This window comes from Condylura cristata, unplaced genomic scaffold, assembly GCF_000260355.1.
Source record: "Condylura cristata isolate star-nosed mole 26May11 unplaced genomic scaffold, ConCri1.0 scaffold00004, whole genome shotgun sequence".
Lineage (NCBI taxonomy): Eukaryota > Metazoa > Chordata > Mammalia > Eulipotyphla > Talpidae > Condylura > Condylura cristata.
The window spans coordinates 2,516,765-2,533,877 of record NW_004567105.1 but is presented as its reverse complement, the minus strand read 5'-3'; the positions used below and the strand labels follow the sequence as shown (position 1 = coordinate 2,533,877).

Below are 17,113 nucleotides of genomic sequence, written 5' to 3'. Positions count from 1 at the left end.
ACTTGTTTCTGGGCCCTGCCCGTCACCCGTGGACTCTGCGGCTCTCAGACAGGAACCTGCATTTTGAGGTGCACCCCAACTGCCAGCGCCCCCCGTTGTGATTCCAAAGTCTGCTGAAGTTTGAGGCGCGTGGCCTCCCCCTCTGGCAGGCACCGGGGCCTCGTCCCTGTCGCGTGCCCAGCTCCTAGGGACACGCTGGGGGTTTACTGGAAAGGAACTGCTCCGGGGGTGGTGTGGTGCCGGGGAAGGGTCTGGAGAAGGTGCCAGGCCCCTCCGGGAGGGCGTTGGGGCAGGCGGGGTGAGGCCCGACATCTGGTGTTCCCGGCTGACCCTGACCTGGGGGCCACCGTGGGAGCTGCATCGTGTTTCCCAGGCCACAAGGGTCCCTGGGGTGCAAGTGGGTGGAAAGCAGGTCTGGCCTTGTTTGGGGGCCTGGGCACAGGAGCTCCGGGGAGCAGCAGGGGTGCCACCTATTGTGGGGTTAGGTGCGCTGTGGTATGTTTTTCATCTGAGACCTTTGAATTTCAAGAACCGTCAGTGTATTTCAAGGGTTTGGGAAAGAATAGACAAGTACCTGTCTTGGGAAATTCATTTTCCTTTTATAAGTGCCATTTCCCTTCCTTTCCTGGTGTTTTCCGCGGCGGCTTCCATTCCCTTGGCTGTCACTGTGGGGCTATAAATAGCTTTAGCAGTCAGGTGAGGCCAGGCTCGCCTGCTTCGGGACCTCCTGTGCACAGTGTTTTGCTTGTCTTTGAGGCAATCCTTTGTTCAAATCTGGGCTGACACGAGCAGCAGGACAGGTGTAAATGTCCGTCAGGTTCTTGCTCAGGATCACCAACAGCGGCGCTCAGCACAGGAACGGTACCTGCTCTGTAGACTGCCCACCATGCACTTTGACATAACCTTCCTGAGTCTTCAGGATAGTTCTGTGTGGTATTCTCCCCACTTCCCAGGTGAAGAAAGCAGAGACTCAGAGAGGTGAGGATGTTTCCTCAAGGTCGCACAGCCAGGCTTACAGCTCTCAGTGGGGTGCTCTTTACTGTGTCACTGGCAGCCTCTGATGGCGGTGTGATTGGGGCTGCGCCTGCTCCTTCCTATCTCTAACAGTGTAGAACACTTTTAAAAACACTGATTTCAAAACATCCTTGATTGCTCGTACCAGGCACCATCGTCACGTATTGTTTCTTGTCCTTCGGCCTGACTGCTGTTCTCCCCTCCCTTCTCCCACCTCCTTTGATCCCCAGTGACCCTACTTAATGTAGCTCGGTTGATTCTGAACAGAATGGAGAATCAGGATCTCCGGAGGAGAACAGGGCGGCCATCTGGCCCATGCAGCATGCCAGAGCTGGACTTTCTTCCTTCCCATTTGGTTTTAACCCAAAGCCTGGCATAGAAGGTAGCTGCAGGAGCTTAAGTTAATTGGCATTAAGAGCCATGACCAAGTTCTGCTTGCAAAGCCTGCACCTCCTAAACTCACTGGGCGTGTCCATTTTGACTGGCCCAGTAGGCTGCTTTTTGGCCATCTGGGACCTAGGCGTCCATGCCTGACTGGCTGATTTCCAGCATAATCATGTTTGATTTCTTTTTTGACTTCAGGATCCATGTCAGCGTCGTCTCTCTCCGTCCTGCACACGCACCGTGAACTTGTCATGAGTTCGCCTCCACTTGCCTGCCTAGCCTCCCTGCCGCTCTCATTTCCTTCCCACCCACCACTTTTTTCTCGTATCTTTTTTTTCTTCAGTTGACCTCAGGTATCCACAGCCACACCTTCCTTATTGAGTCAGGTGCCCACTGGTGCCTTGGTTGTGCGTCCTGGGGAACATCCTTTCTCCTTTAGCTCCACCTTTTTGTCCAGAAAATCCTGCCTTCAGTCTTAGTCAGGATAGAAATCTCTTGAAGTGGTCGGTCTGAAGAAGGGTCTGGGAAGGCAGCTCCAGGCTTTGTCCAGCTGAGAACCCCAAGGGGAGTCTGGGTGAAACGCAGTGTTCCCATTCAGTGTACGGCTTCCCCTTGACACTGTATGCTTGCTTCTGAGTGGGCCCCGAGTGGGATGGGATCAGGCACCACCACTGCCCTCGACAGCGTGCAGTCCCAGCGCCCACCTGCTGGGCCAGGGGCTGTAGCGGACACTCTCGTGTGTGTCTAGACTGCCCTCTGGTATTTAACCTTACTTATAGAGGTCACCAAGACTCAGAGAAGTTCAAGAGCCCAGCAAGTGGGTAACAGAGTTGGGATTAAGCCCTAAGCTGTGTTGTGGAACAGGACAGCAGAACACAAGGCATGACCAGGGAGTCCACCTTTCCCAAGATAGCAGGTGGGGTCAGTGTCCCCATCCCTCCCTGGGAGCCCCTCTCTCAGAAGTGAATTCCGCCGAGTTAGCCCTGGGACCACAGCAGGCTGCCGGGCTTGCGTGAGCATTCTGGGAGGCCGAGGCATACACAAGGCTGCCACCTCTCGGGGTCCCCAGGTTAGAACCAGGTAGGTTCTCAAGATGCTGGCACAGATCAGGGCCGAGAGACGGGCGGGTCAGCCCGTGAGGCTCCCTGTTTGCCTTGCGGGGTTGAGTTACCTGTGCGTGGTATCTCATCACAGTTCTGTGTTTGCAGATAAGGAAAAGGGCAAGGAGAAGCTGGAGGAAGACGAGACTGCGGCGGCCAGCACCATGGCGGTCTCTGCCTCCCTCATGCCGCCCATCTGGGACAAGACCATCCCGTATGACGGCGAGTCCTTCCACCTGGAGTACATGGACCTGGACGAGTTCCTGCTGGAGAATGGCATCCCTGCCAGCCCCACTCACCTGGCCCAGAACCTGCTGCTGCCTGTGGCCGAGCTGGAAGGCAAGGAGTCGGCCAGCTCTTCTGCAGCGTCCCCGCCGTCCTCCTCCACTGCCGTCTTTCAGCCCTCTGAGACCGTGTCCAGCACAGGTTGGTGAGGCGCCTCCAGCAGGGTCCCCCCCCCCCCCCCACTGAGCAGTCCGTGTCCAGCTGGGGCTGCTTCTGTCCACACGCCTGGCAAGCCCTGCTGCCAGGAGAGGTCATGGGGGGCCTGCAGAGTGGCGGAGCCCTCTGCTCCCACCCTGCACAGTCCTCTGAGGCTGAGATAAAAATAGCAGGCCATCTGCAGCAGTGGGCGCTTTCTGTTGGTGGGTGTGTGCAGGGGTCAGCACTGCGGAGTGAGCGCTTGGGCTGCGGCCTGGTGGGATGGAGCCCCTGGTGCTGCGTCTTCTCCACACCCGCTCGGCAGAGCACAGGCGATACTGATAAGCTGGCCCGAGTTTACTTAGCACTCACTGCATCCGCAAGCGTTAACACACACTTCTCTCACAGATCTTAGGAAGCTGATTCTGTTGTCCCCATTTTACAGGTGAGGAAACAGGCACAGAGACGTTAAGTAACTTGCCCAGGGTCACACAGCTGGTAGGTAGTGGAGACAGCTCTTGAATTCAGGACCTCTGGCTCCATAGCCTGGTCCTACCCAGACACGAGCCACAGAAGGCAGCCGTACCTTCGGGCTCCCTCCCTCGTCCACTTGTATCTCTTGTATCTCTTGGGATTGATTGGTTGGGCTTTTTTTTTTTTTTTAAATTTACTTATTTATGCATACAGCATTGGGTACAGGCCAGAGGCACAGGGGCAGTGAGAGGATTCACCAGAGACAGTGGGGAGCAGATCAGGCAGATCTATTGAAATACCCTGCTGAGGGGAGCAGCAGGGAGACAAGAGAGGTCTGCTGCCAGCCAGGGAGGACCCGTTTGTCCCTTTGGACAGGGGCCCCCCAGAGGCGTCATGGGTTCCGCAAAGCCTTCCGCAGAGGCCACAGCACATGCAATGGTCGTGCCCAGGAAGGGCCCAGGGGACCTGCACACTGGAATTCTCAGCCTCTTTTTTTTTTTTTTTAAAGATTTATTTGTGCATACAGAACTGGGGGTACAGGCCAGAGGCTCAGGGGTGGTGAGAGGCTTCACCAGAGACAGAGTGGGGAGCAGAACAGGCAGATCGACGAAGTACACTGCTGAGGGGAGCAGCGGATGGGTCAGGAGAGGTCTGCTGCACCATGTGGTCACCTCCAGGGCAGGCGGGAATCGAACTCATGCGCAAGTTGCTCCAGATTCTCAGTGCTGTGCTTTATTTAACCCGCTGTGCCACCAGGGAGGGCCTCTCAGCCTCTTTTTATCATTGACTTGATTATGGCAAGTTTTTCAGATACAAAAGTAAGACATGCCGTAGCAAAGCCGCAGGTGACCATGGCTCCGCTACCGTGGTCTTGTTTTCCGTAACCTTCCATTCCCGTCTCCTGAGCATTCTCATTCAAACCCCAAACATTGCGTCATTTCGTCTGTAAGCATTTCCACATGTGAGTAACACAAGAGTGATTTCCGTTTTTCTCCAGCAGCCGGATACATTTGTTCTCTCCCAAAGAAACTGCACAGTCACGCGCGTGACATGGGCCTTGCGGGTCTTTGCTGCTGCTCTGGCCGGCGCCTCCCTGGCCTCAGCCGCCCCGCCTTCACCCTGGCCCGGGTGCCCGCTGCTTCTCGAGGCCTTCTCGTCAGGCCGTCTCACAGTCTGCGTTGTGGTGCGGTTGTCTCTGCGCCATCTGAGAAATCGTGAGAGATGCCAAAGCCCTTGTCTTCCCACCTCCAAAGTGGGTTCGGAACCCAAACACACAGCTGCCCCTGGGGAGGACCTTGCGCATTTTAGCTCATTTTTCTGGAATTTCTGCCTTGGGTGCTGATGCCTTCCCTGGTGAAGGACGGCAGTGACCATTTGCTTCCGTGGAAGTGGTGGGTAGATCATGAACCTCCTGGCCTGGATACTTACCATGTCTTTCCTGACCGGGACAGTTCCCAGGGAGCCAGGGAGGAGAAATGAGGATTCTTTCCAAACACAAATGCCAGTTTGGGTGTGAAGTTGACACAGCTCCGTGAGTATTCCGATTTCCAGAATTGTTTTATGGTTTGTTTGAATCAGGATGCAAATAAGACTCAGGTTTTGTTTGGTGGATGTGTCTTAAATATTTTGTAACTTCAGGCTCGCCTCCCTCCTCCACCTTTTCTCTTATCCCCCAGTTTATTTGTTGGTAAAATCAAATCATTTCTCCTATAGAGTTTCACACATGCTAGGTTTTTCTTACTGCATCTCTCATGTTCCTCTGCTCCACTTCTTTTTCTCCTAGAAACTGGTAAGATCTAGAGACACACCTGATTCCACCTGTATTCCTGTTGGTCAAGTTGTTCTAGGAGGCAGTTTCCATGTGTGGTTGGGGCAGAGCTGGGAATGTTATTTATTTATGCACACAAGAACTGGGGTACAGGCCAGAGGCGTGGGGGGGGGTAAGAGGGTTCACCAGAGACAGAGTGGGGAGCAGAACAGGTGGATTGACAGAAATACCCTGCTGAGGGGAGCAGCGGGTGGGTCAGGAAAGGTCTTGTTGCGCCCTGTGGGTCACTCCTTGGCCGGGATTAAAGTGCTGCAGTGGCTGCGGACGCTCGGTAGTGCTGCGCTTTGACCCTTTGCGCCAGCAGGGAGGCCCGCCAGTCAGCCTTAATAACGGGTGACTGACGTCCAGGAGTGCCTGCGTGCCACGTGCCCAGCCCAGTGAATCTTTGCAGAGGGAACCCATGTGACAGTGCTCCAGATCAGGACAGAGAACACCATTTGGCACCCTAAAAGTGTCTCATGACCCACTTAGCCAGTACTCCTTAGAGATTATCACTAGTCCTGTTTTCACACCAAAGATTCCTTTCGTTTGTAATTGAATGTTCAGTATAAGGAATTACACAGTACGTCTTTTCGGCTTTAGCTATTATAAGTTCATTACATGTAAGCTCTTGCACATATTCACAGCTCTCTCTAGTTGACGTAATATGTATGTGCACATCAGAATCTCTCCATGAACAAAACCGGTTTGTACAACATAGCTGTAGACGACTCCTGTGACAGAAAAAACAGCACAGAGGAAGCTGAGACTTGGGACAGTCACACTTGGGATGGCAGTCGTCTTTCTCAGTGCTCCTTTCTGGAGAGGCCGAGGCAGCGGCGTTCTGTGTCTGGCCCCTTCCTCACGCCGTGTCCCACGGACTCATCAGTCCGTGTTGCTGCCTGCGCAGGACTGTCCTTTTTCCTCGCTGAGTAGCATCCTGTCGTGGGAACACACTGGTTACCTTTTCTGCCGTCGTCGGGCATTTGACGTGTTTCTGGTTTGGGTTACGCGCAGCGCTGGCGCAGACACTGACGTGCGTGTCTCTTGGTAGATGCCCAGCGTTCCTGCTGGGCACGGCCCTGGTGCCAGCGCGTTGCACATGCTTAGCCAGTGGTGACCGGTGGTCGCTGCTGCTCCCTCTCCCGCCGTTGGGGTCTGGGCGTTCTGGTGTCAGCCCATGAGCGATTTTCACATCTGCTGTGCAGTTGAATTACCGTCTGATCTGCTGACTGCCCCTTGCCTCCAGCAGTCATGTGCAGATCTTACAGTCCGCTGCTGAATTGCTCCCTGGACTATAACACTTGGGGGTGGGGCTTCCTCAAGGTCCTTGCCCCAGTCTCTTTTTTAGGTGTCCTTTGTAAATTGCCCTCTTGTTTTTTGGGGGTTTCTCTTGTCCTGCCCCAGAAACAGCCACTTCTTGGCATTGGGTCACTGCTGAAGAGCGCTGAGTCGCCTCACGCTGAGCAGCTCTGTGTGCGAGTCTCGGGTGTGGAATCTGCCGCGCGCCTGCTTCCGGCGTGGCCCCGGCCCCGCACCCTGCCACTCAGCCCCCTTGTGACTTGCCCTCCCGCAAGGTGCTTGCGCATGCCTGCCCCATCCAGCTACACCCTGGTTCTGATCACGTCCCTCTGCCCAGAAGCCTCAGCACCTTCCCCTCCCCCGGGTCAAAGTCAGAATCTGTGGTGTGACTGACGTCGGGGCCAGGTCACGTGTTTGCTGGGACGGGGGGCAGGAGAGTCCCTTGTGTACAGGGTATTTGGTGGCGTCCTGTGCGCCCCCCGGACACAATGGAAACCACTTTGCCCGTCCTGAGACCGCTCTGTCCCCGCAAGGCGCAGCTGTGCCCTTGAGAACTACTGCTCTGGGGCCAGAGGCGGCATGCCTGGCCCTTCCCTCCGGGCACAGCCCAGCGCGGCCGGCCCTGCGCTGCACCTGCCCGGGCCCTGACCGCCAGCGTTGCGAGCTCTTCTCCCAGGAGTGTGAGACGCCCAGCGTCTTCAGACTTCGCTTGCTCATCTGTGTGAGACCGGCCCCTTGCACCGACAGGCCACGGCGGCAGGGCCTGCTGTAGCCCTGCTTCCTCTGGCGGGCACACACCTGGCATGCACCGGGGTGCAGGTGGCGGAGCCGCTCCTCGGGGCTCCTTTCAGTAGCGCTGAGGGAGAGCAGAGGTGCTGCTTTTCTTTAATAATAAGATGACTGCACGCAGCCCTGGGACTCCTAAGGGCCTTGAGCCCAGGCTCCGTCCAAAGCCAGGCTGGGTGGGCAAGGATGAGGGCACAGACTCGCCCAGACCCCGCTCTTGCCACCCCAGCCACTCGCCCTGTGGGCCCGAGGGCACGTGTCGTTTCTCTGAACCCTGTTTCTGGGAAATGGGCTAGAACAGCCTCCCCCTGCGTGGTGCGGGCCGTGAGCGTGGCGAGGCTTCGGGCTCGGAGGTGGAAGCCGTTTGCTGCTCGTCCCGCAGCGCGCGAGCGCTCAGCTGGCTTTCGTTACTTGAGAGCTTGGACCCACGGGAAGTTTTCAGGGGGCAAATGATTTCATGTTTTGCATAACGTTGGGGGGGGCCGGGAGCAGTTGGAAGATCCTGTCTTTTCAGGGGCCTGTTTCCTCTGAGCATTCTGTTCCGAGAAGATTCTTCCCACGTTGTGCTGTTCAGCTGGATGGGTGCCAGCCGGCTCGGGGGCTGCGCCGCACCACCCGCCCCCCCAAGTGCGGCTGCGCCGCACCACCCGCGCCCCTGAGGCCCGGGGCTGCTGCAGGACCTCCGGCTGCTGTTTTTCAGAATCCTCCCTGGAAAAGGAGAGGGAGACCCCCAGCCCCATCGACCCCAGCTGTGTGGAGGTGGATGTGAACTTCAACCCCGACCCTGCCGACCTGGTACTCTCCAGCGTGCCTGGCGGGGAGCTCTTCAACCCGCGGAAGCACAAGTTTGCCGAGGAAGACCTGAAGCCCCAGCCCATGATCAAAAAGGCCAAGAAGGTCTTTGTCCCCGACGAGCAGAAGGTAACCTGGTTTCCTCTCCACGTGCGGGCGCCGTGCCAGCGCTTGAGCCGAGGCCGAGCTTCCTGACGCCCGACTTATCTGGGGGCCCCTCCCGCTGCGCCCTTTCAGGGCGTGTGAGCTCCAGGTGCTTGGAGCCGGCCAGGCAGTCGGGTGGCCGGGCCCAGCGGACGCCCAGCGGCTCCCCTCCCCGCTGCTTCCTGGCTGGGTCAGGCGCCGCTTGGAAGGACAGAAGGTGGCGTGTGTGGCCGCTAACAGGGACAAGCCCGCCGCTTTCAAGCTGATGGTTTTAGGAACGGGGTGGGGAGAGGAGGGCTTGGTGTCTCCCCTCGCCTCCTGTTGTGGCTCACAGGAGGGACGTTGCATCCGAGCGCTGCAGTCAGGCGGGCCTGGGTTCAAATGCCGCTTGGCCGCCCAGACATAGCTGTGCCTCAGGCTCCTCGTCGGGGAGGTGAAGTAGCACTCACGCTGCCTCCCAGGGCCTCAGGCTTAGTGACGGCGCTGGTGACTGCGGACATGTGCGTGCAGGCCAGGCACGCTTCCGGCACCGTGTGTGTGTCACCGTGAGGTGGTCGCTGCTGCTATCACACGTGCCGATAAGGGGCCCAAGGCACAGCGTGGCGGCGCCAGCTCGGGCCTGCACACCGGTGGTGTCGAGGCGCTGAGAGCCGAGCAGCACCAGCACAGCGCCCCGGACGCCCTCCCTGGGGAAGGGCGTCTGCCGCTCCCTCCCCGTGTGTCGGGGGGGGGCTCTCGGACCGAGCGGTGGCGGGAGGGGGCAGTTGGGCTCCCTTGTGGGGTGGGAGACCCACAGAGGACCCTTCCCACAGGATGAAAAGTACTGGACACGGCGCAAGAAGAACAATGTGGCAGCCAAGCGGTCGCGGGATGCCCGGCGCTTGAAGGAGAACCAGATCACCATCCGGGCGGCCTTCCTGGAGAAGGAGAACACGGCCCTGCGGACGGAGGTGGCCGAGCTGCGCAAGGAGGTGGGCAAGTGCAAGACCATCGTGTCCAAGTATGAGACCAAGTACGGGCCCTTGTAACTGCCCCCGGCGGCACTTCCTGCTCCCAGACCTCTGCAGGGGCTCCTGACACCCCACCCACGCGTGGGGACTTGTGACTTGGCACAGGCGAGGGCGCGCCCGGCGCCAGGAGCGTTCCTGTTCAAGCTTCTTACCGCGTGGCAACTTCAGGGGCCAGCGCCCCCCAGCAGGGGCGCGGAGAGGCTACGCAGACAGGCACCAGCGTGGTTTCGCCTCTCGGATGTCCCCATTGGGCGGGAAGGGACCTTTGGACGCGCGTCCCTCCTTCCACAGGGCGCTCGGCTCCCTCCCCCGCCTCCAGCCTGACCATCGGCCCTGCGGCCCGTCTGCGCTGCGGGCTTGTTTCCAGCTGAGCGTGTCTGTCGCACACTTCGCCCTCCCCGGCGGGCCTGGACGGCAGCGTCTGCTCTCGCCCCCCTCGAGCCGTTGCCTCCCACAGGAGGGTCTCTGCAGCCTGGGTGGCCCGGCCGGCCGCGGGCGTGCGCCAGCCGCCCTGCCCCTCGCCTGCCCTTGCGGCTCTAGGCCTGTGGCGGCGCCGGGCTGTGGTGCCGCCCGGTGTTCCACCCACGGCAGGGGCGGACCCCAGTGCGAGCTCTTCGCCCGCTCCCGGGGTCACGGCAGAGGCCATCTGCGCCTCCTGTGTCCACCAGACTGGGCTGCCAGGCCTGCTCTTTCTTTCCGCCCAGTCACCCAGCTCAGATCTTGGATTTCAGAGAAAACTCCCTCACCCAGGACACGTTCCTTCCCGGACCCGGGAGGCTCCCGTGCAGTGCTGAGAGCAGCGGCCCCGCTCGGAGTGGCCAGGAGGGCCGGAGCGTGTTTCTCGAGCTTTTTTGGCGCCGCTGTCCGCGGTGGGCCAGGCCGAGCCCACGGCCCCTGAAGGCGGAAGAGGGCTGCGGGGCTTGCTTCAGGAGCCGCCCGCGGCCGCCCAGAGCGGCAGGCCACGGTCAGGGCCGCCGGGCACAGCGCGCTGCCGTTAGCGAGCCGTGGGCAGCGCCAGGGCCGGCGCCCCTCCTGCCGGGAGGTGTGGCCCGCTGGCACGGGCGCCTGCGGCTGCGGCCTCGCTACCTCCAGGCTGCTCCTCTGCGCCCTGCTGGACTCCGCGTTTCCCGCTGCCCAGAACAGGACTCGAAGCCGCGGCCCCTGTGCCACCTGGGCGGCGGAGGCGGGTTTCACGGGCTCAGGGCGGGCGGCCTGCGGGGAGAGGGCTGGCGGCGGTGCCGCTGTCGCGCCTCTGGCTTCGCCGGAGCGGTGGCTCCGGTCTCTGAGGACCTTTTCTAACAGACGGGCCGGGCCGGGGACGCCGGCCTGACTAGACTGCCCAGGGCGGAGCCTGCGGGACCTGCCGCCGCCTCTGCGCACTTGGCGGGGCCCCAGGGCCCAGGGAGAGCACCCCTCCCGTGCCGGCCTTCACTCTGTGGTCCTGTGAAAACCACGCGCACACTTTCCACTCTGTTGTAACCACAACGGGCAGTTGCATCCGGCATGTCTGCGTCCTGCCTGGGCAGCTCGCCCGCCGGGCACTCTCCCTCTGGTCTGGCTGCCCGCCAGGGCAGTTCTCATTTCTTACTCGCGGAAGGGCCTCCAGCTCAGAGCTCTTCGCTTTCTTTGGCCAGAGAGTGTGTGGTTTGTGTTTTTTCAATTTTATTTTTTAAAGGATAGACATTTACCCCCTGGGTGTCGTCTCCGAGCCCAGGGCCGGGCCTCGGCCTCTTGCCCCCGCTCTGCCTGTCTCGCACCCCCGCCCTCCTGCAGACGGTGGGTGGGTGTCTGGGAGGAGCGCCGCCGGCCCCCCTGAAGCATTCCCTGTGTCCTGGGGGGCTCCGCAGGGCGGGCGTGCTCGCCGCGGGCCTGAGCGCCCGGCAGAAGCTGCCAGCCCGTCGCGGAGCGAGCCTCCCGGACTCCCTCCCGGGCTCTGTCTTGGGCCCAGCAGCCAAAGTCCGAGGCTGTCGTGTTGAGATCTGACGTTAAAGCCCCGGAGGCTCGAGCGCCGGCTCGTGTGGGTTTGCACGCCGGCCAGCACGCCCCTCCCGCGGAGCCTCCTTACCGCCTCCGAAGAGACAAATCATGAACGAGCGAGAATGTTGCAGGAATATACATATGCTAAATGTATGTCTAGAAGTATATATATATTTTTGTTTGTTTTGGAGAGAGCGCGCTTTAAGGTGGCCAGCAGCCTTGTGGAGGGCCCGGTGGGGGAGGCACTCGGTCTGGTCGGAGCCTTCACTGCGCTGAAGGGCCGCCGCGCACCCCCCGCCTGGCAACGGGGCGGGGGCAGCGGCGCTCTGTTCTGCGCCAGGGCTGAGAGCCCTGGTTTTCATGGGAAAGCCCCACCCAGAGCTCCTTTGACATCTGTTAATTAAGTGCAATAAATTTTTCTAGAAAATGGCAAAGATGACTTCCAGGTGGACTTGCTGTCTTACGGTGTTGCAGATGCAGAACGCCACTTGGTTTTATTTTTCTAAGCGCATGAGATGTGACGACGTGTTGGGCTCTGCGCCCCCGGGCTGGCTTTGCAGCGGGCCCCTCTCTCCTTTACTTTTGCCTGGGGAAGGGGCAAGAGGAAAGCCCCTTCTTCCAGCCGGAGAGGCAGAAGCAGACCCCAGCCCTGGCCTTAGTGTGTGTGCGTGTCTGCGTGGGCCCGCCTGGAGTCGCTGCTGGCGGCCGAGTGGTGTGGGCGGGAAGCTGGGAATGTATCCTTTTCAAAACAGAATTAAATATTTTGAGACGAGAGTCGCGGTCTGTCTTTTCTGTCCCCCTTCCCACGATTCCTCTGCCTGCGTGTGAGCCGCACGGCCGTCGCACCCTTTCTCAGCAGCTCCACGCGTTCGGCCAAGTGGCCTCCCTCGCGCCGCGGTCCTGGCTGTAGCGGGAGGAAGCCTCGCCCGCTGCCTCGGCCGAATCACAGCAGCTAAGTTCAGGCCCAGAGCCGGGGCCAAGGTCACCAGGCGCTTGGCCCTGGGGTCAGGCCATGTCCTCGACACCCACGCTGGGCCTTCCCCTTCTCCCAGCCTTGAGGACGTTTTCTGGCCCCGTGGGGCAGGCACCGTGCTCAGAGACCAGCTGCGGGCCCAGGTCTGGTTCGCCTGGGGCTGCCGCCCCCTCCCGACCTGCTGGGAGAGGCAGACGGAGGCCTCATGAGTGCCGGGGAGACCAGCGGCAGTGGGTGTGATCGCCCCTGGGTTCACACACAGCTGGGGCGCCACCAAGCAGGGCACGGGTGTGGCTCTCGCCCGTGCGGACGTGGTCCCCCAGGAGACACGAGGCAAGCCGGCAGTTCAGGGTGCCAAGGGGGAGTAGGTCCCTGGCACCACCGTGCTTCTCACTAAGACTTGGAGGAGCTGAGAAGCCAGAGGCTGGTGTGGCATAAACAGCCTTTGGCCAGGGTCCTGCCCTCGGGCAACAGCCGGCCCCTGACCCTGTCCCCAGCCCTGGGCGGCCTCCATGGGGCCAGGGTGAACCAGTGGCCCACTGGGCCCAGGAGGCCCTTCCAGAGATGTGAAGACGCTGCATTTGCTACTCTGCTGTCGCCCACAGCAGAGATGGGCAAGGTCTGGTTGCTGCGGGTCCCTGCTCCAGCACCAGCCTGGGCGTGGTCTGGGCAAGTCATGCCCTGACCCAGCTCCTCTCTGATGGATGAACCTCGGGTCAGGTCTGGCCCGGGCAGCTGGCATAGGGCAGGTCTCAGCACAGCGGCGGCCTGGTGCCACGGCAGGGCCTACTCTGACTGCCCCTGGCCTGGCAGCTTCCTGCCACGGGGTCTGCAGGCCCTGCAGGGCGAGGACCTCCCTGGCCCTGACCGTCCTGCACTGTAAGGACATGTGTGAGGCCCTGACAGGCACCTCCCCTCCCTGGAGGCCTCATTCCAGGGCTGGCCACTCAGCTTCCCTTCACTGCCCAGCCAGCAAGCGGCCTTCACACGCCTCCCGCCAGCCAGCCCAGCTGGCACTGCTGACGTCAGCGGCCAACCTGAGCAGAAGGGAACCAGGAAAGAGGGCTGAAGGTGGGTGCCCCAGCTCCCCTCTGCTCCCGCACAGCCCCCGGGTCTGCTCCTCACCTCAACAAACCCCCACCCACAGGCCGTCCCAGCTTCGCGCTGCCTGACTCAGGCCCCTCCCCAAGTCCAGGCTGCAGGTGTGAGCACAGCAGGGCCTTGGGGCTGCCGGCAGGAACGAGGACTCACAGTGGGTCCTCCCAGAGCTGTGCTCCTTCTTCACAAGCCCCCATAGCATCTGCAGAGGGCGAGATGGAGGCCAGGGGAGGCCTTAGGTGACATGCCCAGGACCTCACAGTTACCGGTCCCACCGAGCCGAGGTTTAAGCCCGGACAGTGGCACCAAAGGGCAGCTTCTTTCCACCGGCCCAGCTGTCCTCTGCCTGAGGTGCTGGCCCTGCCTGGGCCTGTCCACGCTGGAAGGACACTCACCTCCACAACCCCTGGACCCTCAGAGGTCAGCCAGCCAAAGCAGCCAGGAGCAAGGCCTGAGCTCCCACCTCCCCGATGCTGCCTGAGCTGCCCTGTGCGCCCAAGGCCCAGGCCCAGCCGCTGGGCTGGCTGGGAGCACTGACATTTGCTCCGCTGGCTGGGCCAGGACGTTCACCGTGACCCCACCTGACCAATGTGGAAACAAATGACTTCCCTGGCACCATTTCTTCACCCCTCCCAACCTTATCCTTGGTCCCTAACCACCCAGCCGGGCCCCCCAACCTCAGTTTCTGGGGTCTTCCCTCTGCGGAACCTGTCTTCTTTTTCCTCTCCTCCTGGATACCGCACTCAGAGGCGGTAGGCACCAGGGACCTTAGAGTCGTCACATCTGGTGTCTCCTGCGTGGAGGAGAAAGAGGCAGGAGGGAGCGGGGCGGCCAAGCTCACAGCAAAATGAGGCTCAGGAGAGTTTTCTCCACTTCTCACCGCCCACCTCCCTGGGGGGGTACCCCTGGGGGCCACTTGCTGCTCCCACTTCTACCCAGACCATCAGGTGCGCCTTGAATCCGGACCTCACATGATACTGGAAATCGGCCTCATTCTAGCCCCAACTCCAATTCACTGTGTGGCCTCCTGGAAGACATGTTCCTCCCTGACCTTCATCAGTGCCATGGTGACCAGCACCCCAGTCCTGCCCACCTGTCAGGGTGCTGTGAAATTCAGAGGAGGTGCTGCATGCAGAACAGGCAGATCTACTGAAACACACTGCCGAGGGGAGCAGCGGGAGACAGGAGAGGTCTGCTGTGCCTGTGGGTCACTCCCTGGCTGGGGTTTGACTCGTGCTGTAGGGGCTGCAGACAGCTTCCCCTTGCACCGCCACGGAGGGCCCAGAAACCCCTTTTAAAGGGAAAGGCATGGGATGCTGTCTCAGCTCAACATATCTGGAACCCAGGGTGTGATGACAGGTGCCACCCCTCCCCCACGTCATACATAGATCCCCCACAGACAAGCCAGTCTCCACCTCACTAGCAACCCAGGTGGAGGTGATGTGGTAGGTAGAGTCAGGAGGTAGAGATGGATGTCGGCAGCCAGGCCGCTCCTTCCGGTCTCATCTCAGCCATCACACTTGCTGCCCTGCATGCCTGGAGTGTCTTGTCCAGGCCTTCTCAGCCTAACTCCCCTGCTCCTTTTCCCCTCTCCTACTTGGGACATAGTAGCTGCTCACTAAAATCTAGTCTGGGGCCTGGATCACAGCACCAAGGCAGAGTGTGTCAGGTGCGCTGTATCACCACCAGGTGGCGCTACAGACCGTCCCTAGGCTGTGACCTCTGGTCCAGCGGCAGCTTAGAACTCCCAACAAAGCCTCCTGCCTCCTGGTGCCAGGCGGTGCTGTGGGGCACCAGCTGACTGGTGGCTACTGGAGGACAGGGTTCAGGGCTGTGTCCCTTGGTCTACACTTCCAGGCTCTTTCTGGGGAGGGCATGGGTGTGTAGGCATGGGGGGAGAGGGCTAACTGAAGTGCAGCAAGGGAGGGGTCTGGGACCAGGGACTAGGGGGAGGCTTCAGCATTGGGGTCTGTCCATGGAGCCTGGGTTTGCACCCCACATCTGCCAGTCCTTTATATGCCTTTGTCATGCCTGGCCCTGGTGCTAAGCCTCAGTTTTTCCATCTGTCAACAAGTGATGAAATGTGAGCAAGAGGGCCCTCCCTGGTGGCACACGGGTTAAAGCGCAGCACTAAGAAGTCACAGCCACTTCAGCATGAGTTCGATCCCCACCCTGGGAGGTGACCCACAGGGCATGGCAGACCTCTCCTGACCCGCCCGCTGCTCCCCTCAGCAGTGTGCTTCGTCAGTCGGCCTGCTCCCCACTCTGTCACTGGGGAAGCCTCTCACCCCCTGCACCTCTGGCCTGCACCCCTCTCTGTGTGGATAGATAAATCCATCTTTAAAAATGAATTCAGATCAAGCAGTGGCAGACCCAAGGCCCAGCCGGGGCCTTCAGGGGTGAATGGCCCCACCTGGGCGGTGCGGCCTGGCCCATCCTTCAGCCTCCCTGGGCCTCTGGCCCCTTGCACCCCAGGCACAGGAGGCCAAAGTCCACCTTCAGGCACTCAGCGAGTCTCTACTTTGTGACTGGAGACTTGGCCGGTGTGGCCTGGTCCGGAAGGCCCCTCAGGGGTCAGACAGATGAGATGTGGGCCAGACACCAGAGTTTGTGTGGAGAGAACCTTTGAGAAGCCACTGGGGTGCCCCAGGGCAGATAGGGTGAAGGGGTGGGGTGAGGTGGTGGGAGCTGCCCAAGGCCTGAGGGTTTAAAAATAAGTCCTGTGTAAGTGTTGTCAGTTACAGGCAGCGGCTCCCCTGGTGACATCACCCAGCACAGGATGTCCCTGGCAGGGGCTGGGGTGACAGAGGGGACAGGGCGGGGGAGGGCGAGCGCCTGACTGCCCTGTCTACACCTGGGAGCAGCTTGTGTTTGGAGGGCAGAGGGGCTGTGGGGACCCTCCCCACACTTGGGAACACCCCATTTTGCACCCCCGGAGACGGAGGCCCAGGGAGGCCCCACCTGGACCCGGCAGCTTGGCGGCTCCGCCCTGTGGGCTGGCCAGCAGGCTCTGCAGTGGCTCCTGAAGCCTGCTGGACCTGGACGTGGGGTCGGAGCAGGTTCACTTGGCGGGAGGGCGGAGGAGCAGCGAAGCCACAGACCCTTGGCCTGCACTTGACTTTGCTAGAGCGAGCAAGGCCTCTCCTGCTCCTCGGGCCCAGGGGGTCAGCGCAGAGAGCACTGTCCTGACCCTGCAGTGGAGGCAGCCGCTGGCCTGGCCTGGTCCCAGCGGGGTGCCCAGCTCTGGTCGCAGGCATTTCCTAGCCTGGCTGCTGGGGGGAGGGCGGGCGGGTGGGGGGGGGCACCTGCTCTCTGCCGCTGTACCCCAGGCTCCCAGCCTCCTTCCCGCCCCCTCTCCTACATCCTGCCCAGGCTCTGTTCTTCTCAGGACAAAGGGCAGCCCCCCCGCCCCCCCGCCGCCTCACCTCCCGCCAGGCACCCAGACACAGCTAAGCCTCCGCTTCATCACATCACGCAGCTCAGCGCCCTGCAGCTATCAGGTTGCTATTTCAGGCGCTGAGCCTCGAACAAGCTGTTCCCACCGCCTGGAATGCCCCTCCCGAGGACGTTTCTCGGGAACTCCTTCACCCTTCACAGCTCAGCTCCTTGCCCATCCATGGTGACCAGGACGCCGGCTGCCGCCTTCCTCCCAGACCCGCAACCTTTCAGGGCCGGAGCTGCTCTGGGCCCCTCGCTTCCTGCGTTCAGTAGCTGATGGCAAGTGGGTATCCCGCAGAGACCCCCACTCTTTTCTCGCCAGGGACTTCAGTAGGACAGGCACGGTCTTGGGGTTGCCGGGGAAGGGCAGGACCCCCCCCCCCCGCCCTAGTCT

At 60.9% G+C, this 17,113-nt stretch overlaps 1 protein-coding gene across 2 annotated transcripts in view; it reads left to right on the top strand.

Annotated features, from left to right (window-relative positions):
• Positions 1-11,985, top strand: part of TEF (thyrotrophic embryonic factor) — a 19,897-nt gene extending 7,912 nt beyond the window's left edge. Inside the window, exons 1-4 of one of the 2 annotated variants that reach the window (XM_012720426.1) lie at positions 2,409-2,478; positions 2,607-2,924; positions 7,988-8,208; positions 9,036-11,985. In XM_012720426.1, coding sequence (XP_012575880.1) covers positions 2,663-2,924; positions 7,988-8,208; positions 9,036-9,251 — 699 coding nt within the window. In that variant the 5' untranslated portion in view covers positions 2,409-2,478; positions 2,607-2,662 and the 3' untranslated portion in view covers positions 9,252-11,985. Of the gene's footprint in view, positions 1-2,408; positions 2,479-2,606; positions 2,925-7,987; positions 8,209-9,035 lie in introns of those variants that run through there. The other variant, XM_004675634.2, reaches the window with a different exon arrangement.
• The last annotated feature ends 5,128 nt before the right edge of the window (positions 11,986-17,113 follow it).